This window comes from Mobula birostris, chromosome 12, assembly GCF_030028105.1.
Source record: "Mobula birostris isolate sMobBir1 chromosome 12, sMobBir1.hap1, whole genome shotgun sequence".
Taxonomy (NCBI): Eukaryota; Metazoa; Chordata; class Chondrichthyes; order Myliobatiformes; family Myliobatidae; genus Mobula; species Mobula birostris.
In genome coordinates, this window is record NC_092381.1 from 70784210 (window position 1) to 70808835 (window position 24626).

The following is a 24626-nucleotide window of genomic DNA, read 5'->3' on the forward strand; positions in this document are numbered from 1 at the left end:
ATGTCTGAGAGGGGAATAAAGGAAGGGGGGGTGGGGAAATTGGCTTACCAGAAAGAAAAATGAATATTCATGCCATCAGGCTGGAGGGCACCCAGATAGAATATAAAGTGATGCTCCTCCACCCTGAGGGTCACCTCATCTTGGCAGAAGAGGAGGCCTGGACTGACATGTCGGAATGGGAATTAAAATCTTTGGCCACCAAGAACTCCCACTTGTGGCGGATATATTTTGTGGCGGATATATTTTGTGGTGTATACATATTGACCTGCTTTTCGGAATTTCTTTGGACTTCCTCTGGGGCCAGAAATCATGATCATGAATCATGATTTAGGACCCAGGGGTGGTCTTGTGAGTGAGTTGGAATTTGGTTCCCCCGACAACAGTGACAATTAACTGGTGACCAAGAATCGTGAGCCTAGAAATCTTTGGGACTTGCTATGTAATATTTTGTGTGGTTATTTGTGTTTCATATCTTACGATGATAAATAAGGCTTAAGTTACTTTGTTGTGCTTGTACACTTGTTACCACACCTCCTGGACACTCGAAATTTTGGGTCTGATCAGGCCAGCCCATTACAGCTCGGTGGAAGACCAACTAGACTGCGTTCGGCTGCAGACTGCTGCAGGCTTGCTCTTGATGACAACATTGTTGGACTCAGGGACTTGGCTGTATTATTTTTTGTGTGACTACACTGACTACTATCTTGTATGTACCTTGTGCAGTGTATGACTATTGGAATTGTGCTTTGCACCTTGGCCCTTGCAGAGCTCTGGTTCATTTGACTGTATTTATGGGTAGTCTTGTGTGGTTGAATGGCAATCAAACTTAAACTTGAGGTACAGTTTGGTTTGATGGTGGTGCATGTTATTCACCACAAGCTGTACACTGGACAGAAAGATCTCGAGTTGCGATCAGACTACACCAGATCCAGCTCCCTCACTCACATACACCCTACTCTGTGGTTATTGAAAGTAAAATTATCATCAATCAGAAACAGCATGGGAACAAAACATAACATTTTGTGTGTAAGTGTAGAGGTCATAATAACAGAGTCGAAAGAATGCATGTGTGGTCCATTCAGCTTTATGCATATGGAACATTAAAACTTCAGGCCACAATGGCATTGTTTGTTATTTTGCACATATTCTTCACAAAATAAATTCAAAAAGTTCATTTTCTGCAGTATTAATCAACATTTTTGCATTTCTGTGAAGTTTTAAGCAACAACTCAATCTTTTTAAGTAGAAGACAACAAATATATCTCGATTAATAATGTGCTTTTAATAATCCATTCAAAAGTTATATAAATTGTAAAATATCATATGAATACTTAAATTGTTATACATACTATGTACATTATGTTGATGTGAACATTTTGTACAAAAAATGTGAATTTGAAAACAAAGCTGCTGGGATTTTTTTAAAAGTTAACATTCTTTACAAACTTAAACCCATGTTATTTTACATTTGACATTAGCCAGAAAATAGTGATTAACAAGTTACAAAATAGGCTGCTCTCTTTGCACATCTGGATGCCTTAAGCATTAATATCAAAAGTGCAATGGCAACAACACAATTCATGTTTATTGTTTAAAATTCTGTAACACTGCAGATATTGTAAATCTGAAATGAAGACTTTAGGAATGCTCAGCAAGCCAGACACTGCAAAAATAAAATACATCAAAAATATTTTAATTTATGTAGCACCTTTAACGCAGCAAAACATCTCAATGAGCTCCCTAGAATCATAGGAAAGATTAATCAAGCCAAAGGTGGAAAGACTGAGGTATAGTTAAAATCTTGGTTAAACAGATGGGTTTTAAGAATGGCTGAAGTATACAAAGAGATAGAACCATAGAAGATAAAACACTACAGCAAAGAAAATAGGCCAGTTGGCCCTTCTAGTCTGTGCTGAAACTTTATTCTGCTAGTCCCATTGACCTGCACCCGGTCCATAACCCTCCAGACCTTTCCCATCCATGTATCTATCCAATTTATTCTTAAAATTTAAGAGTGAGACCGCATTTACCACGTCAGATGGCAGTTTGTGCCACACTCCCACCACTTTCTGAGTGAAGAAGTTCCCCCTAAACCTTTCCCCTTTCACCCTAAAGCCATGTCCTCTCATATTTATCTCTCCTAACCTAAGTGGAAAGAGCCTACTTGCATTTACTCTGTCTATACCCCTCATAATTTTGTAAATCTCTATCAAATCCCCTCTCATTCTTTTACGCTCCAAGGAATAACATCCTAACCTGCTCAATCTTTCCCTGTAACTCAACTCCTGAAGACCCGGCAACATCCTAGTAAATCTTCTCTGCACTCTTTCAATCTTACTGATATCCTTCCTATAGTTAGGTGACCAGAACTGCACACAATTGAGGGATTTGGGAAAATGTCAAAGTTACGTGATGCTTTATCAGTGTTGTGGTGATATGATGTGTCAGAACATGATTGGAAAGAGTTCTGAGCATGCGCAGAAATGTTAGAATGATCTGGAACATGGCTTGGTAAAAACGTGGTTTGGTTTTGTTGCTGTAAATAAAAGTTTTAATTCTTCCAGAATACGATTCTTTATTGTTAACCTACAGTACGTCTAAAAATAAGAACACAACGTGGTGTCAGAAGTCGGTCTGGAAGAATAATATGTTTTCAAACACAGAAGAGTCGAAGATAATGGAAGAAAAAAAGAGTTCGAACTGTTTTAGTGTTTGCTAACAGTTTTGAAAATGGAAGGTTTGCAACCTCCACTGACACTTCAGCTGACTGGGAACGTAGCTGAGAACTGGAAAAAAATTCAAGCAGTGTTTTGAAATACATTTATTGGCCATTGAAGCAGATAAAAAAAGGGGGAAAAAATGAAAGCTGCGCTTCTACTCCACGTAATAGGTGACGACACAATTGAGATATATAATCACTTTGTTTTGAAGACGGAGATAATTTAAATTTGAAGTCAATAATGGACAAATTTGAAGCATTTTGTATACTGAAGCGTAATGTGATGTATGAGCGGTATAAATTTTTCAAATGTATGCAGAGAGCTGCTGAAACAATTGATCAATATGTTACTGAATTGAGACACCAGAGCAAAACATGTGAGTTTGCAGAACTGACAGACTCTCTCGTTAAAGACAGAATTGTTTGTGGCATTCAGGATAATGGTCTGAGAGAAGATTTAGACTTAGAAAAAGTTTTGATGCTTTGCAAAACTTCGGAAACCACGACGTTGCAGGCTACAGAACTTTTCACTGAAAGCTGCCACGTAGATGCTGTAAAAAAGTGCGAACATATTAGAAGAAATAATAAAATGACAACAAAACTGACAGAGAGCAAGACGTCATCTGAGATAAAAAAAAAATGTGTGATGGCTGTGGGCAGCAGCATCGACCAAAACAGTGTCCAGAGTAAGGGAAAATGTGCAACGACTGGTAAGAGTAATCATTTTTCATGCTGTTACAGAAGCAGAAAGAAAATAAAACAAGTAAATGCCGTGCTAGAAAACAAATTTGAGGAGTTTTATATAGATGTGCTTTGTAAAAACAAACAAAGTAAGAATGACTGGAATATTCCATTGCAAGTGAACCAAAACAATATTCTTTTTAAACCTGCTACTGGAGCATAAGTAAATGTTCTTGCAGAATCTGAGTTTAATGCATTAAAGCCAAGACCAAAGTTACATAAGACAAATATAAAAGTGACTGGGTATTCAGGTGCAGACATTCCATTTAAAGGAACATGTGAGGCAAAAGTATCGCACAAAAATATTGTGCTCATGCTTTCATTTGTGGTGGTGTCAAGGAATGTACAGTCAATACTGGGTTTATCTGCCTGTGAGAGACTGAATTTGATGAAAAAGAGTATTAGTCTTGGACAGTGACACAGAGTCAGAATACAGTGACTTGATGAAAGAGTATGAAGTCATAAAGAAAGCTCCCAGACCTATCCCTTTGTTACCAGCATCTGATGAAGCATTGCCACCAAAACTAGGAGTTGCAATTTTGCCCTCTGGAAGTAATGCTCATGCATCAATGGGCCATGCATTCCATCACAATCTCACCTCTGCAGGAGGATAGAGGCCAAACTTGCCGATACAGTACAATACTAATCTGTAGCCAAAGAGTGACAAGAATCAGGATCCAACTGAAGAAGTGAAAGCACAAGTGAAGGAATTGAGAAGTTTTATTGAAATGATGAAGTCTCAGCATAAAAAAGAGATTACACGGTTAATGAATGAATTAGATGAAGAAGATTTGTATTTCAATACAAATGGAAGTGAAGGAATTAAGAAAGCTACAATACTTATAGTACAACCCAGATCATACATGGTCCAAACAGAAGGAAGAGCAGTGTTAAGAAGAAATTGCAAAGGCCTCAAGAAAGAGCCAACTTCAGAGTTTCAGTGAACTGATGCAGACCAGATAAAACATGGAAATAACAATGACACAGAGGAACTGTGTGAACCACTTAGAAGGTCTAGTCATGTTCGTAAACCCCCAGCGAGACTGATAGAAACATGTTAAATTATGCATTTGTTTGGTTAATGTTGCTAATTGTTTTTCTTTTTAAGGAAAGGAATATGTGCTGATATGACGTGTCAGAACGTGATTGGAAAGAGTTCTGAGCATGCGCAGAAATGTTAGAATGATCTAGAGCATGGCTTGGTAAAAACATGGTTTGGTTTTGTTATTATAAATAAAAGTTCTAATTCTTCCAGAATATGATTCTTTATTGTTAACCCATGGTACATATAAAAATAAGAACACAACAAGAACACTTAAAATGTTGTTATCTTTGAGATTCTAGTTGATATACTGTAGATGTCCATTTTTTTCAAGTTTACCTTTAAAACTAGTACATATAAGTAAATTACAAAATTTAATGGATGTTGGATTTATCTGACTCTGTGGACAATGAGATGCAGTAAGGGTGGTTGTAATGCACCTTACAAACACAGATGTTGTTCTCAGGCCAATATTTTGTAGTGAAGATATGAAGATGGATATGTATTTGTACATTTTTGATCATAGCTGGGGGAGTTGAAAGTTTTAAATATTCCCTCAAGATGAATAGATGCAATAGCATCGAGTGATGCTTGACCTTTCGAAGAATATTCAGAATGATAGTGAAAGTTATCTCGTTTTTTTATTTGTTAAAACATTGTTGAACATCCCTGTTCATTAGGTTAGCAAGCACTTGCAATGCGCACCACATCAGATAATATGCAATTGTGTGACTTTTCGAACATTTCAATTTGGACCAGTAACACTGAGTTTTAGAAGGGACCCTTATCATAAGTTGAAAGTGTTTGGGGTTCCTTCCGGTCAATCGTACATAAGCAGAAAGAAGTTTACAGAAATGATGAAGCTTAATTTTACAATGACAGCTGTGCTGATTTCATTAATATATGCAGTGAGAGGCTCATGAGGATTGTGTACATACTCTAATATCCACCTATAATCATTTCACTTTGGATGATCAGCATTTGGAGTTGGAAATGCAATGAGATACGTTGACTATTCCAATATATTTGCCTAAGTCTTTGAATGTAACTTGAACAGAGGCACGCCAGGCAGTTGTTAGTCCAGTAAGGTTAAAGGTGGTTTCAGGTCTCTGTATAAACAGAGGACAGCTGATTCAGACATCGGTCAACGGTGCTAATCTGAAAGAGTCCATTGTCTTCTGGTTCATTACGAAGTGTTTCTCCAAATGTGCCTTGAGATTCTGGGACAATGTCAAACCCTATGGAGAGAATTCCACATGTATACTATCAATGGCAGTAATTCTGCAAACTTTCAGTCTCAGCACAAAGCCTCAATAGATGAGTGCACAAATCACAGAAAAGGAAGCAGGATCAGTATAACCACTATTGCTTTCATATGATAAGGCATAAGCTGATAAAGTTAGCACAGAAAAGCAATTCTTGGAAGTATTTCAGGTGGTAATGGGTTCTGCGTCATTCTTTCTACCCATTCTTGCTTTGTACTGTTGAAGGTTCAAAATGTTTATAGGGGGAGCTTTTACATGAAAACTAATCTCCTGGTAATGCCTGAACAGTATGCATGCAAAAAAATATATGCTTTGCATGTACTAAAATAGTTTTTATATTACTCTTATAGATGTATACAGAGGAAACATTGCTCCCTTCTGCTTATCCCAACTCCAAAGGGTGGGTCCTAACACAGTAATGTGACATTTCCATTTTTGTATTCATTCCACTCTCCAGGAAATTGTCATTCACTTTCTGCTTTTGTATTTATGACACAAGACTATTAGGGAACTGGACTAGGGTCTGCTAAAGCTATTTCCTTTACATCTGAATTGTGTTTAATAATTTCAGACAAGAATTCTTGAACCTGATTTCTGAATGTGAAAGATAGTTTCCAAACAAATTATACTTTAATAATAGAGCATATTTATAATATTGCTATATTTAGGATAAAATAGTGGATGTTAGGTTTTATAATTAATAATCAGAGTTTAATCTTTATTTTAAAAATTAATAGTTAACATCATCTAATTGTTATTAAATACCTCAAAGTACTTGAACTAAATTTTGACAAAGACACCACATTTAACAAAGCAAAGTTAAGATGACCAAATAACTATAAATACAACTTTGTCCAGTTCAGACACTGATACAGTGAATTTAAAAAGTGCTTAATTAAATTTGACAGTGCATAAATTTACTAAATTTAATAGGTAGTGTAGTTCAGTTCACTAGACATTTCAATTCAGTGATAAGCTATCTTGGCATGGTTGAGGCTGCATAATTACAACCTGTGACTGGAAACAGGCCTTTAAGTAACTGACAAAGACATCTAAATGGATTCTGTTTATTTCTAGTTACACTCAGAAAGAAAGCAAATTAATTTTATCAATGTTATACCATCAAGATAAAATACTGTTTGAGAAAATTAACCTGGTGCACAAACAGTGCATTTGAAAGATAATCAGTATTAGATATGTGTTCAGTCTGTATTTGTTGTTGGATTTAAGAAGCAAGAATTTGTTGTTACATATAATGCTATCAGTAATTTCTTTTGCCTTCAACCGTAGGTTTCTGGGGGGATAGGAGCTAGCCAGGTGTTGTTGCTGTCTATGAAAACTGAAGTTGGTTCCTATCAATGGAGGAAAAGCAGGCATACAAGCTTTTTCTTTACTTCATAGTGTGAGAAGTGGAACCGTTTAGCAATGTTGTTAGCACCTTTTAAAACTGCAGAATCTGAGTGTCTCTGGTGACTTCAACTTAAATTGTCCTTGAATTAAATATTCAAGTTGCTCAGTACTCAATATTCGTTATTCATTTTGAATATCAATATTTAATAAGAGTTTTTAACATTAAGTTGTTCTTAATCTGGCTGAGTGGTGCCATAAAAACAACCTCTTACTCAATGTCAGCAAAACCACAAAGCTGATTATTGACTTCAGGAGAAGGAAACCAGAAGTCCATGAGCGAATCCTCATTGGAGGACTGGAGGAGGAGAGTGTCTGCAACTTTATATTCCTCGGTGTTATCATTTCAGAAGACTGGCCCTGGACCCAGCATATAAGTGCAATTACAAAGAAAGCATGCCACCACCTCAACTTCCTTAGGAGCTTGTGAGGATTCAGCATGACATTTAAAACTTTGCCAAACATCTATAGATGTGTAGTGGAGAGTGTATTGACTGGCTGCATCACAGCCTGGTATGGAACCAATGCCCTTAAACAGAAAACCCTACAAAAAGTAGTGGATATGGCCCAGTTCATCATAGGTAAAGCCCTTCCCACCGTTGAGCACATCTACACTAAATGTCATCGCAGGAAAGCACCATCCATCATCAGGGACCCTCACCACCCAGATCATGCTCTCTTCTTACTGCTGCCATCAGGAAGAAGGTATAGAAGCCTCAGAACTCACACCACCAGGTTCAGGAACAGTTATCACCCCTCAACCATCAGACGCTTGATAAATTCACTCAACTTCACTTGCCCCATCATTGAAACGTTCCCACAACCTATGGACTCACTTTCAAGGACAATTCATCTCATGTTCTCAATATTTATTGTGTATTTATTATTATTTCTTTATTTTTGTATTTGCACAGTTTGTTATCTTTTGCACACTGGTTTAATGCCCAAGTCGATGCAGTCTTTCATTGATTCTGCTATGGTTATGATTCTATTATGGATTTATTGAGTATGCCTGTAAGGAAATGAATCTCTGAGGTGTATATGGTGACATACATGTACTTTGATAATACATTTACTTTCAACAATATCTTAATTCAGTCATTTCAGAGGGTAGTTCAGAGTTAGCTGCATTGTCATGGCTGTGAAGCCACGTTTCCAAGAACCATCTTGTAAGGTGGCATACTTCTTTCCTGGAAATACATGGCTGAACCAAAGTGGTGTTAGCCCTTGACAACTTGAACAGAAAAAGCTCTACTGTTCTAGCACGTAAGAAAGTATCTAACACCACTGAGCTGAAAGAATTTTTAAACCTAAATGCGGTAGTTAACATATCTTGGACTTTAAAGGAACTGCAATATTCAATGGAATTTTATCTCAGGTATATTCAGTTCCAGAAACCAAAGCTGTAGATGAATTGTCACTTAGCAAGATCTACTTCAACTTTTATCTGATCAATATACAGTGGCATGAAAAAGTTTGGGCATCCCTGGTCAAAATTTCTGTTACTGTGAATAGTAAAGTGAGTAGAATGAACTGATCTCCAAAAGTCATAAAGTTAAAGATGAAACATTCTTTTCAACATCTTAAGCAAGATTAGTGTATTATTTTTGTTTTGTACAATTTTAGAGTGATAACAAGGAAAGGAGCACCATGCAAAAGTTTGGGCACCCCAAGAGATTTGAGCTCTCAGATAACTTTTCCCAAGGTCTCAGACCTTCATTAGCTTGTTAGGGCTATGGCTTGTTCATAGTCATCATTAGGAAAGGCCAGATGGTGCAAATTTCAAAGCTTTATAAATACCCTGACTCCTCAAACCTTGTCCCAACAATCAGCAGCCATGGAGTCCTTTAAACAGCTGCCTAGCACTCTGAAAATTAAAATAAATGATGCCTACAAAGCAGGAGAAGGCGAAAAGAAGATAGCAAAGCATTTTCATGTAGCTGTTTCCTCAGTTCGTAATGTAATTAAGAAATGGCAGTTAACAGGAACGGTGGAGGTCAAGCTGAGGTCTGGAAGACAAAGAAAACTTTCCAAGAGAACTGCTCATAGGATCGCTAGAAAGGCAAATCAAGACCCCAGTTTGACTGCAAAAGACCCTCAGGAAGATTTAGCAGATGAAGTGGTGATGCACTGTTCTACTGTGCAGCGACACCTGTACAAATATGACCTTCATGGAAGAGTCATCAGAAGAAAACCTTTCCTGCGTCCTCACCACAAAATTCAGCGTCAGAAGTTTGCAAAGGAACATCTAAACAACCCTGATGTATTTTGGAAACAAGTCTTGTGGACTGATGAAGTTAAATTAGAACTTTTTGACTGCAATGAGCAAAGGTATGCTTGGAGAAAAAAGGGTGCAGAGTTTCATGAAAAGAACACCTCTCCAACTGTTAAGCACCGGGGTAGATCGATCATGCTTTGGACTTGTGTTGCAGCCAGTGGCACGGGGAACATTTCACTGGTAGAGGGAAGAATGAATTCAATTAAATACCAGCAAATTCTGGAAGCAAACATCACACTACCTGTAAAAAAGCTGAAGGTGAAAAGAGGATGGCTTCTACAACAGGATAATGATCAATGATAATGGGACAAATTGTATGACTATCCGAAACACATCTCAAAATCCACAATGGGCTACCTCAAGAGGCGCAAGCTGAAGGTTTTGCCATGACCCTCACAGTCCCCTGACCTAAACATCATCAAGAATCTGTGGATAGACCTCAAAAGAACAGCGCATGCAAGACGGCCCAAGGATGTCACAGAACTAGAAGCCTTTTGCAAGGAAGAATGGGTGAAGATCCCCCAAACAAGAATTGAAAGACTCTTAGCTGGCTACAAAAAGCATTTACAAGCTGTGATACTTGTCAAAGGGGGTGTTACTTAGTACTGACCATGCAGGGTGCCCAAACTTTTGCTTTGGGCCCTTTTCCTTTTTTGTTATTTTGAAACTGTAAAAGATGGGAATAAAAAAGTAATCTTACTTAAATTATTAAAGAAATGTGTCATCTTTAACTTTATGCCTTTTGGAAATCTGGTCATTTTTTTACACGCTTAGCTATTCACAGTAACAGAAATTTTGACAGGGTACCCAAACTTTTGCATGCCACTATACATGTAATTACAATGAGATCAGCAGACAAATCAAACCCTTCATCACTGAATTTTGTTTAACTGTATAAATCATATGACAGCCATGTAACTTTTACTTTGTGAGCACCAAATATCATTACCTACATTTTAAGCAGGTTGGCTATTTTGTGCATTTTTTTAGTGCTTCTCTATTTAAAAGCCAGGCCTCTACAGTTTTAATCAACAAATTAAAATTGCCAATCACCATCACCTGTAGTTCTCAACAGAGCAAACAGCTGTATGTAACTACCTACTCTCTCCATAAGGTACTTGCACTTTAAAGAAATATTTATTAAACAATACACTGTTGTTAATTTTCCTGCAGTATGAAAGGGAGAACTTAATACAGCAATGGGAAGTAACTTTCTAAACTCCAAAATGGATTTTACACTCCTACGATGGAGTACAAAGTTGTGGTATTTTGTTACAACACGTAATAACAAATCTGCTCAATTAGCAGATGAGACAGTGCAGGAACAGTAACTCATTCACTTACCTAATTGATCATTTATTTTGTTTATATAAATGTTTGCCTTTGATTTTCTTTAAAGTTGTTTAAGTGTTTTGAATTTTTATATAGGTTTTTATATAGTTTGAAAATTTTTGTTGTAGTTTTTGGATCTTTCTGAAAGTTTAGTTATCAAACATTTTGACAGTTGATTGTGGCTTAGTCAGTTTTCCCAGGTTCTTCTAAGTAATTGACTACACAATCCACAAGTTAAGTGTGGGTGCTTCATTGCTGACCACAACCTCTAGGCAATGGTTTTACTGTCTACTACAATTCTCCATCAATTCTTTTTTAACATGAATGCACTCATTATTACCAAAAGGGAGCCTAATTGCAAACCTTGCTGATCTTCTCACAATATAAAGAAATACCATTCATATCTCTTGCATTAAAGATCAACGTAAAAGTGGACTTGAATCACAAGATCCTGATGGTAGCCTTATATGGCTGTTCCCTACCAACTTTGTATTCTCTCTTCCCAGTATCCTGGTTTACAAATGACTGGCTTATAGACATCCCATAAATATGAATGAGTTTTTGGAAGACCAGCAGGATGGGTGGGAATGGATTTTCTGGCTGTGAAGGGCTGCAGGCATCTTCTCTCCCACAAGCCTGGCCCCTATAGCACAACAGTCATGGGGCTGATCCATGCAGAGCTACAGTGCTGAGCAGGCTCACTTGCTTACTCAGCGAGTCAGTGAGGCCAGCTAGGGCTGCTTACCCTCCCATCCCCGCTGTTTCTGTGATCCATCCCCAAACATCATGTTTCTGTCAGACATAAACAGTTCAGGTTACTAACAACTCTCCGGAACAGAGCCTGCAGTAACCTGGGGACTGCCTGGAGTGAAATTATCTCAACATCTACCCTGTCAAGCTCCCTGAGGATTTATCTGAAAACTATTATTCTTCTAAAGTCCAGGGTAAATACACTCAAAATGTCTTGATAAGACAACCCTCTCATCCCAGGAATTAGTCTGATGCACGTCCTTTGGACTGCCTCCAATGCTATTGCATATATCATTTTTTAGGTAAGGGAAATAAAAACCGTGCACAGTATTTCAAGTGGGCCTCACCAGCAATGGCAAGTAACTTCAATTTATTGCACGGTTTTCACTTCATCATTCCACCAATCAGATAAATCCAGATGATGCAGACGACCGTCTTACTCCTGTTCATGCAGTTCTTGACAGTGGTCCCGAAGTTAACCAAACCTAATCTATTTTGATCTACATCTGGATAAATTTGTTATCATTTTCCATTTTAATAACCTCTACAAGATCATCCTTAAGCACTTCCGTCTCAAAGACAACAAACTGTTCTAAAACTGAGGGCCCTGGCATTAAAAATGGCACTGTGTCCTGTTCTACAATAACTGCAGCTTGATGTCTCTCATTTTCAGTACAGTAATTAGCATCAGATAAAGTCTGATAAAGACGTTGTTGAGTTCAATCACAACATCTAATTTATTTGAAATATTTGTTACAGAAACATAGAAAAGAGGGCAGGAGAAGATTTATCAGCCCTAATAAGTGGTTTCACCATTCAGTATGATAGTGACTGATCCTCTATCTCGTTATCTCTTGATGCCTTCTGTGTTCAGAAATCTATGTAACATCTTAAGTACATTCAAAAACCTGATCTCCACCAATTTTTTTGTGGCAAAGTATTCCATTGGTTTACAATCTTCTAAGCAAAGCAATTTCTCCTCACCTTAGTCCGAAACGTTATCCTGTATATCCTGAGAGTGTTTTCAAATCAGGCTGACTGTCAACCATTTGAAACATCCGTCTCATATACACTCTGTGGTTACTTTATTAGGTACACTTGTGCACCTGCTCGTTAATGCAACTAACTAATCAGCCAATCAAATGGCAACAACTCAATGCATAAAAGCATGCAGACATGGTCAAGAGGTTCATTTGTTGTTCAGAACAAATATCAGAATAGTAAAGAAATGTGATCGAGGTGACTTTGACCATGGAGTGATTGCTGGAACCAGAAAAAGTGGATTGAATATCTCAGAAACTGCTGATCTCCTGGGATGTTCATGCTGTCTCTAGAGTTTTCAGAGAATGGTGTGAGAAACCAAAAAAAAATCCAGTGAGTGGCAATTCTGTGGATGAAAATGCCTTGTTAATGAGCGAGGTCATAGGAGAATGACCAAACTTATTCAAAGTAACAGGAAGGTGACAGTAACTCAAATAACTGTGTGTTGCAACTGCAGTGTGCAGAAGAGCATCTCTGAACGCACAACACGTTAAACCTTGAAATGGACGGGATACAGCAACTGAAGACCATGAACATACACTCAGTGGTCACTTTATTTGGTACAGGAGGTACCTGAGGTACCTAATAAAGTGTACACTGAGTGTACATCTGCAAATCCTATTAGAACTTTATATGCTTCAATAAGACTCCCTCAGATTCTTCCAAACTCTAGTTTGACAACTCACAATTGTTTTTAATATAAATCACCTTGAAGCCTCTTGTGGATTCTTCACAATGTATAAAAAATGTCCTCCTCAATAAACTGTAAAATTTTAGAAGATGACAACCAAAGTATCAATTACTTCCGTGGCTTCCTCTCTTTTAGGCTTTCAGTCTCTATTTCTTCAGTACATACTTTTTACTGGTACTAATTTCCTTTAATTCTTCCTTTTCATTTGATTCTTGGTTCCCTGGCATTTCTAGGAAGTAATTAGCTCCCCTTTTCCATAAAGACAGAATCAAAGTATTTTTTTAATTGCTCTGCCATTTTCTTTCCTTCCCCATAATAAATTCTTCCATTATTACTTTGAGAGGTATACATTTGTCTTCACGATTCTTTTTTCTCTTTACTTATTACTACAGTTATGTTCTTGCAAGTTTACTCTCACATTCTATTTCTCCTCTCTTGCACCTTTTTGACTGAATTCTAAAATGCTCCCATTCACAAGGCTTACTACTTTTTCGGAAAGTTTATATGCATTCATTCTGGATTTTGGATCTTATACAACTTGTAGCTTCTTTTCCGACCCATCATTGGATCATTTTTTTCCTTTTGTTTTTCTTTCATACAAGAAAGGAATGTAAAACTATTACAGTTCCTATCATTCTTTGCTTAAGTACTAGTTATTCCCACTTAACCATCAAGTATTTTAATGAATCTTCTCAATCTACCAAGGCAGACTCTTACTTTTCCCACCTTCATAGCATTCTTTGTTTAAAATTTGTACACTAGTTTCAGATCAAATTACTTCACTTTGTACCTTATTTAAGCTTTCTTATTGTGCTCATTTCCCCTGAAGCACCATGCACAATAAAATTACAAATTAGCCCTTTCTCATTGTATCCCAACTGAGGATAGCCTGGCTCCTCAAAGTTTTGGTCTTCCTCCAGAATTCATGCTCCACAGTTTTATTACTGATATGTTTTGGCAATCTCTATCACCCATAATCACTGCAGAACACTTTTTACATGCATGTCTACTAGATGAATCCCACCAGTGCTTTCTGCGCCTTAGCATTTCATAGTGCCACCAATGCTTATTCTAGATCTTGATGTTCTGAATTAGTGTCCTTTCTCACTATTGCTCAGTGTTTAGCTTTCATTTAAGAGCCACCCACCTTCTTTTGCTTTTGCTTGTCATTTCTAAATATGAATATTTAGTTCCCAACCTAGGTCACCCTGTAACCACATCTCTTCTTTAACAAGTACAGGGCATCCATTTGCAAAATTTGCACAGCGGATTTGATAATCGTATTAAAAATGCAAAAATCCAGCATATTTAGATTTATTTGTTGACCTTTTTATCTTGTTATCATTGTTTGTAATCCTGGACTCTATTTGTAGTGGCCTCTTTTGTTCAGAATGTCTTCCTGACACTATTTGGTTATCGTTATCCCATTCATTTTTCTTCTAAGTTATTTGGTGAAAAGGTACAAACCAAATTATTACTCTAAAATATTTTTTAATCATTGCAAAACAAAAACAATTTAGGCTTAAACATCCTTTTAATAGCATGAAAAATGTAAGTGACTACCAATCGGTCTCTGTGCCTTGTAAAAGTATTCAAAGATATCTTACAATCTAGTTTTAACTCAACAAAATCTTTACCTGGAAGTGGTAGTGGCTGCTAGATTGACTTAAATAATAAATAAGTCAGCAAGTATCATGAAATTACTTCTTGTATGAGGGATTATATTGTGTTTTTTTTTAGTTTTCTGGAAGCGATAATACTACTATACATTCATGTAAAATCGAAGTCATATCCATGTGGAAGAGAAAGAAAGAAATAGCACATTAACATGAGCAACATGCTCGTAAATCTGTCCCACTCTTTACCTGATAGACTTGCATGTGCAATGCATGAATGGTAGCCATTATGCTGAACTGGACTAGGGCAATGTGAATCATCTGCTGAAAGGGAGTTGTGAATCGTAGCTTGCTCCATTGTTCTAAATGAATCACTGTACTGGAAAGCGTGCTGCATGGTGTGAAAACTTCCTTGGTAACCTGAGAACAAACAATAGAATCAGAATCAGTTTTAATATCACCAGTATATGTCATGTAATTTGTTAACTTTGCAGCAGCAGTACATTGCAATACACGATAAACATGGGAAAATAATAAATAAATAAATAATGGTAAATTTTTATCTATCTACATATATAAAATAGTTAAATTAAAAATAGTGCAAAAATAGAGGAAAAAGTGAGGTAGTGTTCCTGGGTTCAATGTCCATTTAGAAACTGGATGACTGAAGAGAAGAAGCTGTTCCTGAAGGGAATTAAGGGGGGTGGGGGAGGGAACGTCGACTCAGACCATGAGAGGCCTGCGCTAGGCATTTTCATGCCTTACAAGGCGCAGATTGGAAGTCTGTGTGGGGCACCATTCCTCGCACAGACTAGAACAATGTGTGATTAAGTGCCTTGCTCAAGGGCACAAACACACTGCCCCATCTGAGGCTTGAACTAGTGACCTTGAGGTAACTAGACGAATGCCTTAACCACTTGGCCACGTGCCCAACACTGGGTTTATGGGTTATGGAGAAAAGGCAGGTAAGTGGAGATTAGTCCATGGCTAGATCAGCCATGATCTTATTGAATGGCAGAGCAGGCTTGACATGCAGATGAAAACTAAACTAAAAATCTGAAATATTTTTCTTTGCATGAAAAATCATAAATGAAATTTTTAAAAAGGGGCAGAACTGGTGAAAGGAATGTTTAATAGACAAATAAACATAATTGCTACTCTTAGTTTCACTTCCCATTCCTGTTCCTTATCTCTTGGGTCCCCAATAGTCTATTCTTGACCTCTCCATCTTCATACTATTCATAAAATGGAGACACAAGAAACTTCACATGATACAGTCTGGAGCAGGAAAAAAAAACAATTGTTGTGGGAACTCCTGGGGTCGAGCAGCATTTGTGGAAGCAAAAAGATAGTTGACATTTTGGATTGAGAAACTGCATCAGGACTGAGAGTCTAGAGGGGAGATAGCCAGTACAAAGAGATGAGAGGGAAGGATGAGGCCAGGACTAGCAGCTGATGGCTGGAACCAGGTGAGAAGGGGGATGATGGGTAACCGGAGGGGGTTGAGGGATGGAGTTGGGAGACTGCAGCCAATGGTTGATAAACAGATAAGGAGAGAGGTAAACAAAAGGGAGCAATGGAGTCAAGTGAGGGAAGGGTGGAAGTAGAGACAGAGGCTGGAAACTGATCAGTGAGGATGCATTCAAGATTGTTTAATGTCATTTCCCATACATAAGCGTAAGGAAGAACAAAATAATTGCTAGTCCAGATCCAATACAGCACAAAATACATAATAAAGAACAGAATAATAATAAAAAAGCACAATAAATATAATTACACAAGATAGCTTATATACATAGATTGATTGTAAGTCCATAAAGTGATGCTAGGCACAGGAGTGTCTGTACATTAGGTGACTGACAGGAAATGATAAAATAGTGGTGGTTGGGGTGTGGGGGGGTTGAGTTAGTGGAGGGAGGTGTTGAACAGCCTTAGTGCTTGGGAAAAGTAGCTGACAAGTGGCCTGGCATAGATGCTACACAGCTTCCTCCCTGATGAGACTGGGGCAAGCAGTCCATGAGCAGGCTGGGTGGGATCCTTCATGATGTTATTCGTCTTTTTCCAGCACCTTTCTGCAAACGTGTCCTTGATGGTGAGTTGTTTGGTGCTGGTTATGCATTTGGCAGTTTTGACTACCCATTATAGAGACAGTGCAGTTTCCATTCCGTGCAGTGAGGCAGGTTATTAGGACGTTCTCCACTGCGCATCCGTTGAATGACGTGAGTATAGATGTACATAGTCCAGCTCTCTTCAGCCTCCTCAGATAGTAGAAGCATTGGTGTGTTTTCCTCATTGGGTAGGATGTATTCTGGGACCATGAGAGGTTGTGCAAGATGTGAACTCCCAGGCGTTTGAAACTGCTGTGCCTGTGATGTGAAGAGTGGCCTGATGTTGCAAGTTCTCCTGAAGTCAATAACCATCTCCTTTGTCCTGTTGACATTGAGGAAGAGATTACTTACCTGGCACCGAGCTCTTTCACCTCCTCTCTGCTGACCATCTCATCGTTGTTGATGATGAGCCCCACCACTGTCATGTCAGTGGCAAACTTGACAACATGATTACTCGGTGTTTGTCTATGAAATCATGTGTGAGCAGAGTGCACAGCAATGGGCTCAGTACATGGCCCTGGGGGTGGGAGGCAGCTTTGTTGAGGATAACAGGGAAGGAGAAGTGGTTGTGCATCTTGACTATCTGAGGACTACTAGTTAGGAAGCCCAACACACAGCTGCACAGTGGTGTATTTAGACTGAGGAGTAGGAGTTTGTTCACCAGGGTCTGTAGAACAATCCTGCTGAATGCCAAAAATAAATCCTGAAACAGCATTCTGATATGTGTCCTTGACTTCTAGGTGTGTCAGGACCAGGTACATGACAGATGCTACAGCATGTATGATAATGAGGTTCTGTCTGTAAGCATATTGGTGAGTGTCCCCCCTCAGGAATGGAGTTTTTGATACGTGCCATCACCTTCCGTGCATAGCACTTCATGATGACTGGGATCAGTGCCATCGGGCAGTAGTCATTTAGTTTTGAAGGTGTAGAGTCCTTGGGACAAGGATAATGATAGCTGATTTGAAGCATGTGTGAACAATAGCCTTTAGAATCTGATAAGTAAGGAAGATGATAAGGGAACAATGATGGGCAGATAGAATCAATTGAGGAACGCAAATAGGAGACCCAGTGAGAAGAAACTCTGAAAGGTAACCCTGTACCTACCTGCCTACCTAGCTCTCTCTCTCCTGATTTATCCAAGATCTCTCTCCCTACCTTGCTCTATATGCCTATCACCCACACATTATACCCACCAAGTCACCTATTCCCTCCCCCAACTAAATTCACCTGCTTGTTCCCTGACATGTAGAAATCCTATTTACCCATCACCTCCATGTTTGCCGACAACTGACACCTAATGAAGCAATTCTATAATTTAATACTTCTCATCCAAGATTTCACATCCACCCACAGCCTCTCACATCCTTTCTACCTCTCTGTTATCTGTAGCAGTCCAGCAATGCCCAGAGATCTCTGCACTGCTCCAACTTGTCAACTTTGTTCTCTTGAGGTCCCTGATTTTCACTACTCTGCCACTAACGGTTGTGTCACTGCCTGACTCTAAGCTACGGAACTATCTCCCTAAACACTTCATAGTTCTTCCTCCACCTCTGTTACTTTCTCTTAAAATGGTGCTTAAAACCTAGCCAGATGTCTCCATATCTCCTTACATAGGATCGCATGTAACATACACTATAATAGAGAAATGGATACATTTGGCCAACCATCCATGCTGACATTAATGTTCCACTTGAGCCCCTTCCTGTCTTTCTTTATCAATGTCTTTTTGTGAAGTTCCCTTTGCTTTTCCAGCTGTTTGTTCAGTATCCACTTAAATATGTATGGATTCTGGACAATTGGGCCCTCAGCTAATCGGAGCAGCTACTTATGTGGGACAACCCTTAAAGAACAAAAACTAATCGAGAAAAGGGCTGGGATTCCCCCCATTTATCTGGATCACTATGCCACCTAATTGGGACAGAAGACTGCTGCCAAACAGTTTATAACTAGTGTCAGTTCTGTGCACTTGTGTGGCTGTTAGACACTAACAATGCTGAGAGCGAACAGTTTTTAAATAGCGTCAGTTGTGTGTGCTTGTGTCACATTATTCATTTGGGCCTACTGACGCCAAATTAAAAAACAGTGAGTTTTGACACTACTTCATGCAGGAAGGCAATGAAGGCAATCCATTACCTGCACTAGGTGTCTTTGGTGATATAGGTAGATATTGATATAGATAGAATTCACCTCAACTGCTCCCTATGGCATCATATTCTGTATTCTCATCTCTTTGGGGTAAAGAAATTTTTTTTCTGATTTTCCCTCTGGATTTCTTAATAACTAACATAATAATGGCTTCTGGTTATGCTCTTTCCCACTAAAAACATTCTTTCTACTCCCAGTCCATTAAAACAATCATTTTAAAGTCCTCAATTTGGTTACTATGTCTTTTCTCAATAAAAAGGAGACCTCAAACTGTTCATCCTTTCCTGATAACAATATCTTTGTATTTCTGGTATAATCCTTGTAACCTTTCCTGCATTTCTATTTCCTCAATGACCAGAACTGTATGCAGTATTCTTAAGAGTGGGAAAACCAGGACTTCACACAGGTTCAAGACAGCAATGCTACTTTTCAATGTTGTTTCTCTATTGTTTGGTTTGCTTCTCTTGTCAACCTGTGGTGGAGATTTTATTGATTGGTGTATTTGTGCTCGAAGGTCCCTTCGTTGCTCATGTGAAATCTTGTGCCATTCTGATTGATAAATCCTGTTTAGTTCCCATGGCATTATATTGAAGGCAAAAATATGGTTCTCAGCCATCTCAGGATCAAATATGACACCAAGATAGTGAATGGTTTTAAAGAAACAGACCCTGACATGTGATTCTGCTCTCATGTCCTCTCACAACTATGGTTGTAGACTTCCAGCTTCATAAATTGGACATCTCCACTCCAGGCAGAGATCTTCTGAATTAACAGATGGAATAAACTTCTGTTTATTGAATTCTATGTACTAGACAATTCAAATGAGATATGTAAAGCTATCAACAAGTATGAAACAATACCTCTGAAAATGTCAGCATCTCTGAAGAAAAATATTAAAACATATATATAAACATGGGACCACACAACAGACATAGTTATGAATAGTACACTTTGTAAGAACAGTGTGCATACACGCAGACCTCAGTGGCAGTATTGTTGAGACCACAATCATTGGTTTAATAGCAAGATAACAAAGCCTTTGAATAGTCATTTGTAATTTAAAATTATCATCCCACATGTTTGGATAGATTTTGTAATTTATTTTAATCTTTTCCATGTTATTGGACTTTACTTTTAAATTAATTCTTTACATGCCAATAATTCCATTTGCTAGACAGTCAGTAGGTAATTAGTGGCTGATTAGTTGAAAATTTCTTCAATGTTTCAATAAAAAAAATTTGAGTCTTGAACAACCCTGTAATTTAGTGGTAAACAAGGAAGTACCATCAAGAATTAAATTGAACCAAGTTCAAGACTCAATTTCTCCTTTTTTTTCCTCCACCCCCAAACATCAATAAGTCCTTCCCAAAAACCTTCCTTACATAAAATATCTAAGAAACCACTTCTTTCTATTGGGGTTTTGTTTTATAATGGCCTAGTAACTTATTTCCTCTGTTCTCCTAATGAACACTCATTGTAATACTCATTCATCTCACTAAAAAGTTCACTGATTTTGAACTGAAGTAAGAGTACAGGAGGAGAGGATTATTCTTGTCTTCTAACCATATTAGTTTTATTTTAACTTGAAAATGAAGATGTTAAGACCATAAGACCATCAGACATAGGAGCAGAATTGTCATTCAGCCCATCGTGTCTGCTCCACTATTTCATCATAGCCGATCAATTTCCATCTCAACCCCATTCCCTTGCCTTCTCCCTTTCACATGCCAGACTTATCAAGAACCTATCAACCCCCACCTTAAATACACCCAATGACCTGGCATCCCCAGCCATCTGTGACAACGAATTCCTCAGAAACACCATCCTCCGACTAAAGAAATTCCTCCTCATTTCCATTTTAAATGGACATCCCTCTATTCTGAGGCTGGTCCTAGACTCCTCCACTATAGGAAAGGTCCACTCCAAATCCACTCTATCTAGGCCTTTCAACATTAGATTAGATTCAACTTTATTGTCATTGTGCCGAGTACAGATACAAAACCAAAGAAATGCATTTAGCATCTGACCAGAAATGCAAAGAATAGCGTTATTTACATCTGATAGCTTCCAATAAGATACCCCTCATTTTTCTAAATTCCAGCAAGTACAGGCCCAGGACCATCAATTGCTCCTCATACGATAACTCTTTCATTCCTGGACCCATTCTCATGAACATAATCTGAACCCTCTCCAATGTCAGCATATCCTTTCTTAAATAAGCGCCCAAAACAGCTCACAATACTCCCCACTGAGACCTCACCAGTACTTTCTAAAGCCTCAGCATTACATTCTTGCCTTTATATTCTAGTCCTCTCAAAATGAATGTTGACGTTGCATTTTCCTTCCTCATTACCGACCCAACCTGCAAATTACCCTTTAGGGTATCCTGCACCAGAACTCCCAAGTCCCTTTGCACCTTCGATTTTTGAATTTTCTCATTTAGAAAATAGTATGTGCTTTAATTCCTTCTACCAAAGTACATGATCATACAATTCCCAAAACTGTATTCCATCTGCCACTTTTTTGCCCATTCTCCTAACCTGTCCTTCAACAGCCACTCTGCTTCCTCAGCATTAGCTGCTCCTCCATCTATCTTCATATCATCCACAACCTTGGCCACAAAGCTATCAATTCTGTCATCCAAATCAGTGAGACACAACATACAAAGAAGTAGTCCCAATACCGACTCCCGTGGAGCACTACTAGTCTTCAGCAGCCAATCAGAAAAGGCTGCCTTTATTCCCTCTCTTTGCCTCCTGCGAATCAGCCAATGCTCCATCCGTGCTGGTACCTTTCCTGTAATTCTAAAGGCTCTTATCTTGTTAAGCAGCCTCATGTGCAGCACCTTGTCAAAGGCCTTCTGCAAATCCAAGTGCACAACATCCACTGATTCTCCTTTGTCTATCCTGCTTGTTATTTCCTCAAATAATTCCAACAGATTTATCAGGAAAGATAGTCCCTTAAGGAAATCAAGCTGACTTTGGTCCATTTTATCATGTGCTTCCAGGTACACCAAAACCATATCCTCAACAATTGGCTCCAACATCTCCCTTACCACTGGGGTTCTTTCTTCTGCCTCTCTCCCTTCTTAAAGAGTAGAGTGACATTCGCAATTTTCCATTCCTCCAGAACCATGCCAGATCTATTGACTCTTGAAAAATCGTTACTAATGACTCCACAATCTCTTCAGCCATTACTTTCAGAACCCTGGGGTGTTTACTATCTGGATCCAGATGACTTATCTGCCTTCAGAAACTTCAGTTTTCCAAGGATCATCTCCCAAGTAATAGCAACTGCACTCACTTCAGCCCCCATACTCTCGAACTTCTGGCATACTGCTAGTGTCTTCCACATTGAAGACGGATGCAAAATACTTATTCACTTTATCTGTCATTTCTTTGTACCCCATTACTAACTTTCCAGCATCATTTTCCAGCGATCCAATATCTACTCTCACCTCTCTTTTATTCTTTATATAATCTGAAAAAAGATTTTGGTATCCCCTTTGATACAATTGGCTAGCTTACCTTTATTATTTCCTTTTTTCCACCTTATGGCTTTTTATTTGCATTCTATTCTTTTTTAAAAGTTTCCCAATCCTCTAATTCTCCACTAATTTTTGCTCCATTGTATGCCCTCTCTTTTGCATCTGCCTTTAGCTTCTCCCTCTCTAATTGCAGGGTGAATGCTATCATATTATGATCAGTTCTTCCTTAGCGTTCTTTTACCTTCAGCTCCCCAATCAAATACTGCTTTTTTTATACAACACCCAAGCAAAATAGCTGATCCCCTACTGGGCTCAACCAATGCCATCCCAAAGGTACTCTACAAATTATATCTCTTGTGGTCCAGCACCAACCTGATTTTCCCAATCTACCTGCATATTTCAATTTCCACAGCTATCAAAACATTGTCCTTTTGACATGCCTTTTCTATCTCCCATTGTAATATGTAGCCTACATTCTGGCTACTGTTCAGAGGCCTGTATATAACTCTATCATGGTCTATTTACCCTTGCAGTTTTTTAACTCTTCCCACAAAGATTCCATGTAATCTCTAAGGATATGATTTCATTTTTGTTAACAACAGTCTCACCACCCCTTCTCTTTTCCTGCCTGTCCTTTTGGTACAATATGCATCCTTGGGTTGCATTCAAATATAACACCTTCATTTCTGTATTCATCATCCTTTTCGATTGTCTCCCTTTTATACTACAACTCATCCCACTGACTGCAATTTTGCCCTATCGTCTGCCTGTCCTTCCTAACAAGTCTCACTACATATTGTCTCTGCTTGTAAATGTTTAATGGGCTTCGTGCATGCCTTGCACCTTACTGGTAAGTAGTATGCTAGTCGGATTAATTAACAATTGGGAATCCAGGCTCACTTTATGCCTGCAAACATCTTGGGCTAAAGCATGGTCACCAAGATCTAGCACAGCCTTCGAAGGACATGCCCAAAACAACGGCAGTTCTACTGGACCATCATTGCCTTTGACCGTTATTCGAAGAGTTTGTTAGGTCCTGTGTTTCTGGACCTAACAAACTCTTCCCTCATTCTCCTGTGGATACTACCTTCTGGTACAATATCACAGGCATTAACAACATCTACACTTCATTTAGGTTAGCACTGTCAATGTGTGATTGGAGAGTGTCAGCAGGCTTTTTGACCGAGGACCACAGCACAGCATGCTGATCCTATCCTGAATTTCCATGACAAATGGTGCAACTCTGCTTGATTTTTCTCAAGGCTAATGGTCAGAACTAATTGTAGCACTGCCAAAATAGCTGAGCACAAATTGGGGATTCAGTTTAGAACCTTCTTGCCTTTCTGGAATTTGTAAAGAAAACAGTGCTCAGTCATAGTGCAGTTCTCCCATAGAAAACATGAGACCTGGAGCAACACCAGAGTGGAAAAAAAAGTCTCCTCTTACCAAACCTGTGAAAAATCTATAGCAACTAATTAAGACGGTGATTAGTGAGAAATATTGTATCAAAACTGAGCAACATCTGGGCCAATATCACACCGTATTGCTGTTCTCATCTGGAACATCACCAGATCCAGTAATTTTTAAAAATATAAATAACTGAATTAATATAATTTTTATTATCCGTGAACATTAAAATATCTGCCAGAAGAAAGAAACTTCTTAAAAACGGTATTCAAGATCATTTTAATTTACTTCACGGAAGTTACATTTATTACTTATAATGGCACATTTTCATACTTTATGCTTAAACAGTATTCTCCCAAAGTAAATACTTCAAAGTACCTGCTTGAATGGGTTGCATCAGTTGACTTTGAAAAACTGGGTAGGATTTATGGTGCCCTGTGTTGAGTTGATTGCTTGATGGTTGAGGTGAGTGAGAACCATGTTTCTGTAGCAATGCTGGAGCTAACATTTTCCGTGGACTGGCTGGAGAAGAGAAAGGAAGAACAACAGATCCATCCCTGCAAGGAAATATTTCCTTTTTAGCACATACCTAAA

At 38.4% G+C, this 24626-nt stretch overlaps 1 protein-coding gene across 5 annotated transcripts in view; it reads right to left on the bottom strand.

Annotated features, from left to right (window-relative positions):
- Positions 1-1297: 1297 nt before the first annotated feature.
- Positions 1298-24626, bottom strand: part of glis1a (GLIS family zinc finger 1a) — a 379333-nt gene continuing 356004 nt past the window's right edge. For all 5 annotated transcript variants that reach the window (XM_072274051.1, XM_072274052.1, XM_072274053.1 and 2 more), the window contains 3 exons: positions 24411-24589; positions 15132-15302; positions 1298-5740 (listed from right to left, as the gene is read on the bottom strand). In XM_072274051.1, the coding sequence (XP_072130152.1) occupies positions 5604-5740; positions 15132-15302; positions 24411-24589 (487 nt within the window). In that variant the 3' untranslated portion in view covers positions 1298-5603. The remainder of the gene's footprint in view (positions 5741-15131; positions 15303-24410; positions 24590-24626) is intronic.